This window comes from Scomber scombrus, chromosome 12 (assembly GCF_963691925.1).
Source record: "Scomber scombrus chromosome 12, fScoSco1.1, whole genome shotgun sequence".
Lineage (NCBI taxonomy): Eukaryota > Metazoa > Chordata > Actinopteri > Scombriformes > Scombridae > Scomber > Scomber scombrus.
The window spans coordinates 13,594,074-13,600,537 of record NC_084981.1 but is presented as its reverse complement, the minus strand read 5'-3'; the positions used below and the strand labels follow the sequence as shown (position 1 = coordinate 13,600,537).

At 38.0% G+C, this 6,464-nt stretch overlaps 1 protein-coding gene across 2 annotated transcripts in view; it reads right to left on the bottom strand.

Moving 5' to 3' along the window:
- Positions 1-419: 419 nt before the first annotated feature.
- The window catches only part of erlin1 (ER lipid raft associated 1), a 7,812-nt gene continuing 1,767 nt past the window's right edge, over positions 420-6,464 (bottom strand). For both annotated transcript variants that reach the window (XM_062430413.1, XM_062430414.1), the window contains exons 3-12: positions 6,433-6,464; positions 5,242-5,288; positions 5,088-5,149; positions 4,847-4,972; positions 4,694-4,767; positions 3,934-3,992; positions 3,700-3,791; positions 3,449-3,538; positions 3,280-3,359; positions 420-3,182 (exon numbers count right to left, since the gene is read on the bottom strand). The exon at positions 6,433-6,464 is cut by the window's right edge and continues 50 nt beyond it. In XM_062430413.1, coding sequence (XP_062286397.1) covers positions 2,991-3,182; positions 3,280-3,359; positions 3,449-3,538; positions 3,700-3,791; positions 3,934-3,992; positions 4,694-4,767; positions 4,847-4,972; positions 5,088-5,149; positions 5,242-5,288; positions 6,433-6,464 — 854 coding nt within the window. In that variant the 3' untranslated portion in view covers positions 420-2,990. The remainder of the gene's footprint in view (positions 3,183-3,279; positions 3,360-3,448; positions 3,539-3,699; positions 3,792-3,933; positions 3,993-4,693; positions 4,768-4,846; positions 4,973-5,087; positions 5,150-5,241; positions 5,289-6,432) is intronic.

Below are 6,464 nucleotides of genomic sequence, written 5' to 3'. Positions count from 1 at the left end.
CCCAATGCGAGCTATTTGTACCACATTTGGTACTTCTGTAGCTGCCAGTTGTGGAAAAAGTATTGAGACCCTTTAGATAAATGAACTAAATAATTACACAGGATATCTCCCACCCACCTCATCTCATTACAAACTGTAATTAAGTTTGTGAACATTAGTGAGCAAGCGGAGGTATAAACAGAAAGCCCTGAGTGATGGAAAAGTTTTAGGTTTACTCAAGTCTTAACATAAATGCAAACTTGAACACATTTATTGAAAAAAACAAGATTGGCAGCTCTTGTATTTAAAATCATCATAACATCCACTTCTATAACATGACAGATGCCGTTGAAGGCCGTGGGGGGACGTCAGAGAGAAAAAGGATGAAAACCACTGAACCACATAATGTTCACACACAAATCAACACAGGAGAAGAGAGGTACCAAAATAGGTTTTATTTTACATAAGAACATTGTCAAAACTTGAAAACATTTTGCATATAAACCTTTTAAAACAAGAAGACAATGTTTAAATTTCACAGATTGTACAAAATATTGACAAAAAAAATCATTTTCATGAGTGATTCATACACCTCTTTTGCATCTTTATTTGAACCCATCACCAAGCAAATGAAGAGTGCAGCTGTTAAACTGCCATTCAGAGGTCAAGTAAACATCAGGACGCCTTCCAAACACGATTAGTGTCCACCGCTAGTTGTGACTGTCTCAGCTGGAGTCTACAGTGAGGCCGTGCAGTGTTTCTGTGCACGCTCTCAAGACGTATCGCATGCCAAGATCAAATGGAGCCGTGTAGTTAACAAGAATCACTTTAAACCTCAGGTGTCCCTTCAATATTTAAGGCTTGAATCTGAATATTGGAAGTATTTCTTTGTTTTTGAAAACAAAGCTGAACAAAATCAAAAAGCTTCGCACACAATAAAACTAGCACCATCTTGTTTTAGCTCGAGCATTATCGACATTCATCTTTAAAAAAAAAAAAAAGAAAAGAAGAAAACTTGTTTTTGTGCACTGCTGGAACTCACGTCATCACACAAAACTAAATCAGAGGTTAAACAAACTCTCATGAAGTGTGAGATATTATTTTAATTAGGAACTGTGTGCTGACAAATCCTTCGAGTGATCTTGTTTAGGAAAGACTGAAAAACTTTTCAGTCCGTCAATTCTTGAAGTGCAGAAAATGTAAACATTTAGAGTGGAGCAGAGCTTTCGCTTGTACTATTTCCTCGTTGACCGTCCTCATAATATTCAACGTCTGACATCTGCTGTAAATAAATGGTGCGATAAAATAGTGATGTAGCAATAAAAACGTCACCTTAGTTGAATGTGTTTTTTAAACTTCTTTTCATAAGCAGATGTTCATTATTTTAAAATAAGCTTTCATATCGTCAAATCACATCGTTCTTTTCTTGTTTCACGACCTCACTTTTCCCACTTGGGTATCACCAGATTTAGTTATCAGACTCCATTAAACCGAATTTACGCCAAAGTTCAAACATTTTCTTGCTCAATAAGCTCTGTCCAACAATGAGCAGCTGTCCTAGGGGATCTCTTAACAGCCAGTGTGAACGCGGGGAATGATTACAACAAGCAAACTCGAAAAATTGTGAACCTATCCTTTAAAATAAAAAGTCAATTTCCTGAGAATTAACATTTAACCACGTCGCAATAAGCTCTAAAACAAAAGAGTTGGCAGATAGTTACAGGCACTACTAATCATCTCAATCAAGCCTACTATATTTCCACATGCACGGCTCTGATAATCAGAACAAGATGGATGATTTCAAAGATGTAGCTGACTTCATAGTGAGGAGTATAAAAAGCACAACTTCCTCCTGTTGACAGACCCACTTATTATTACGCTTCTCAGTGTAATAAGTCAACTTAAATTTGCTTTTAGAATAAAAAGGCAGATTTTCTTTTAGCAGCACTCAAACTTTCTTTTTTCTCTCTCAGTTGGTTTCACGGTAAATGCCACACAAGATGTCGATGCAGCATTTAAAATCTGTCCCATGTGGCTGCTCTTTCACCCACAACTAACAACACCAAACTATCACCAGTCTAACAGAAAATAAACCACATCACTACCAATTTGACACCACTAAATATCAACTATAGAAACTGAACATACTGAGACAGCCATTCAACTTTGAGTGCCTGTAAAAACAAACTGTATCTCTCTTTACGCAGGCTTGGGTGAAAGTTTAACTAAATCAGGCCATTTGTTTTGAGAAAGCTATGATTGTGAAGGTGGGTGGGAGTGCTCCGTATTGTGAATGACTCTCTTACAATCACCACATTTAAAAAGCTGCAAACACCTGAATATAATACGATCACCCACCAGCAGCGTTTCATTAAACAGTCCTCGCACTGATTGGTGTTCAGAAGGAAAAACAAACTAGTGATTCAATGTGAGAGAAAATAATGGCACAGAGATTAACCGTCCCACCTTACGGACACTTGTACAACCCGTCCTGCGTATAATTAGTGTCACCTGTTTGATTCCAGTTTGGCTAAACCAGAAATTAAACGAGTCAAAAATCTTTTTTTTTAGCACAAATCACTCCTCTTGCATACAACAAAAAAGATTAATGCAGATCCAAAAGCAAAGTTAAACACTGCACTGATTGCAAGCACATGTAGATTAGGGCGACTACTTGCTGTCGCCTTGCAGGCATTAAGCATTTTATATGCTTTTGATTTTAAACTATGGCATCTTTCTCATTCCTAAAAATAAAAAAAACTTTTTTCAAAGAGTGGAAGATGAAAAAACAAAAACATTCCCTTTTATCTTGTCCTTTCTGCCCCATACTTCTCCTTAAATCCTTACATTTTTTCTCTTTGCCACATAGATTTAAGACTGAAGTGTGTTGTTCACCAAACCAGCTGTAAAGCTATCCCACCTGTCATCTTAAGCTCAGCACTCTCTACTTCTCAAACAAGACAAGTCCTCAACATGTTGTCCTGTCCTGCGCGGGGGGCTGAGCTGCGGTCTCACTGCCCGTCTTGCTTCTCTTTAAGCAAATCTGGTTCAGTTTTGGACTGATGAGTGGAGCGCGCAGACTTCTGAGGGCTATTTGTTCCTTCCACAAACATGTTGGGGATGTCCTGGCCGAAGTAGATCTTACTGTTAGCTGCTATGGCCTGGTACTTCATCAGCTGCAGGTACTCCGGGGTTAACTTCAACTGTGACGAGTAAGGAGAGAGACAAACACGTGCAAGGTTTAGATGTTGTACTTGTTTCTGTGTTTATGTTCGAAACTGTGTCAGCACTGCCTTTTACCCGGTTTGCTTCAGCAGACTTGGCAGCAGTGTAATATTCTGCATCAGCTTTCGCCTTCTCCCTGGCCAGGAAGGCATCATCTGCAACGAAAAGAGATGGTGCCGAATAAGACAGACGCACTCACATACAAACACAAAAATTCATGCTGTGATAAAGCAGAGAGGCTGACCCTCTATTCCAGAGATCCTCTTCTCCGTCTCTTTCTCCATCACTTTCTGTTGGAAGTGGATCTCCGCCACCTGGGCCACTTTCTGAGCCTCTGCAGGGAACACAAACACGAGTGTCAACAGGAACGAAACAGGATCGTACACAGTAGTCACACATGAGTAACTGAAGTGGGGAAACTGACAGAATTGTAATGGCAGTCATGCAAATTATAACATAGCTGGCTGAATTACAGTAAAACGCCACCACATTTACCAATGATGGCCTTCTTCCTCTCAGTCTCCGCCTCCTTTTCCACCACCTTCTGAGTCTGAGCCGTTATCAACAGACGAGTCTTCTCCGCTTCCCTGAATACACACACAAACACACACACACACAAATATGTTCTTTTCCGCTGTGGTCTTACTTGAACTGAGTGGGTGGATCGCATGCAGGAATTTGAAATATACACTAAGACTGTGCTGGATAAGTGCAGATTTACAAACTCACATGAGTTCAAAGTTCCTCCTGATAGACTCTGGGATCTTTGGCTTGGTGACACGGACTGCCTTAATCAGGGTGTTTAAATAGAGCAGAGAGGAAAACAGAGAAGAAGAAAATGAACCTTTGTTCACAATCAGACTGCCAGTTGATTTCACAGAGAGTTAATTATTGATTCAATGTGAGGATAGTTATAGTTTTAGGATTGGTTTACTGGTATCTGCTCACAATTTGAAGGTTTTTTAGATCAATATAGATATTAACATTTAAGTTTTAATAATACAATATATTAGTTAATATTTGTTTAAAACGTAAACACAACATGTATACTTTTTTTTGTCAGGGATCCCTTAAATCTGAATTGGGACCCAGATATGTGCTCAGTCGGACATTTTACGGTTAAAAAATAAGCTGATCAGTTCTGTTTCCAAATGAAATTAACATTTTAACATTTAACATTTCTATATTTCACTTTGTTGAGTACTTTTTAGACAGTGTATATATGCCAAAACATCTGTGATAATATCATGTGATAGGTTGAGTTATTTCATGCATGTGCTTTATCTCGTCACACCAGTGTATCAATCCTCCATCAGGAGTGGGAGTCATTTAACAAACTGTTTTTTAGTAGCAGTGAGTAAATTGGTTTGCAAGCTAACTATATTGTATATTGTATCCAGTATACAGAGGCCAGATTCTTCAAGGAGTCACCTAGTTTCTCTTCCACTCTATTGCTCAAGTTAAGTGTGTGTATGTGTGTAAAAGGTACCTGTATTGTGAGTCCCGGGGCCATAGAGTTAAGATCTTTCTGCAGGGCTGTCTTCAAGTTCTCGTCTATGATGTCTGCAAAACAAAAACCACAAGCCGTGTTAATACTGAGTTAATACGCGAGTTCAAACTTTCCATTTCATGACGTACTCACCAAACAACTCAATGTAGACCTCCTGTAGTGTGTGCACACTGCAGAACTGATTCAGTTCGTGGTGAATCTTGTTGAAAATTAGAGTTTTGTCATAATCAGCAGTGTAGTTCCTCACAATATCCACAACTATAGAAAAATAAACAAAAGCAACAGTCAGACTTTTGTAATACAAAGCGCCGGGCAGAGCCGATGAGTCAACAAAATAAGGAACTTTTGCAATAATGTTAGAACATTTTTCTACCTGCTGAGGGGACGAGCATGTTGACAACCTCTATCCTGTCAAAATAGATCATTACACCACCGCTGTGAAGGAAAGATAAAATTGTTAAATACACAATATTTTTATGAATGAATGAATGGGTCAATATCTCAGCTAAAATGGCTTTCTTCTTTACCTTGTTCCACAAGGCACATTCTTGATCTCATCAGTTTGGAGAGTAGTCTGAAACACAGAGATTCCAAACATCTGAAAAAATCACGACAGTTCTCCTACAACATGGGTGTGCTCATTAAAAAACGTCTGGATTCATCATGTGACAATCATTTTTCCAGCCTTCCTGGTTTATGAATATGTGCAGCACGGCTGCAAATAAAGCATGTTTATTTACAGTTACCTTCTTTAGAATACATACTTGATCGTTTATTATGTTCCTTCTTGATTTTGGTTTGACAAAATAAGTTCAATCTTTACTTAGGTCACATGTTGACAACTAAACCGTCTATTCGACTGCCAAGAAATATCCTGAAAAATCAGCTCGTCCCTTTAACTTTTTAGCACTTTGTTGATTGCAAAGTGTTCTTTCTCACCGCACACCTACTTGAAAATTTGTACCACAGCTCTTTCTGAGTCACTGTCCTCAATCGCTTTATTGTCTTGCCTCACTTGTAAGTCCACTGGATAAAAGTGTCTGCCAAATGACTGAATGTAACCACTTTTACTGATAATGACCATGAGATGCAGTTTGAAGTTCAGAAGAAAGCTAGTAAGCGGGTCCTGAATTAAAACTGTTGAATCAAATAGTAATGTGAATGGTTGATTTCATATTCAGGTTTCAGCTATTACAGGTTTTTTTTATTAATTGTTTCATTTCAAATGGCTTTGAATGGTTTTTAAGGTTCAAATTCAAGGTACAAAGCACTTCTGCACTTTTGAATGTTAATTAAGTTGTTAACTTGTAATGGCTAAAACCTGAATATGATGAGCTTATGTAACATGAAAGGCTGATAATAAATCTTTAGTGATATACACCCCAATACATTATCAGTGATTATTACCTAAATCTTACATTCATGGAATCAGAAATGTATACCTCTGCTGTAAAAGAGGATGCTATATATATATATTTTATGCAAATTGAAAAGATTATATTTTAAACAGATTTAGCAGAACATCAAATGGTGCATAACCTTTTTCTCTGCAATTTAAAAAAAAAGCATTTACAGCCACGGTTGAATGAGGACTGTTTGCATCCTGTAGCAGATTTATTTATAGAAGATACCACTCTTGATTTTTATGTGTAGCTGACTCTGATATCCCTTGTGCCTCTGCTTTGAGTCCAAGCTTCAAGTTTGAAAGGTGAGTTTACCTGCACCGATCTGTAGGTGGTAATGAAAGGCA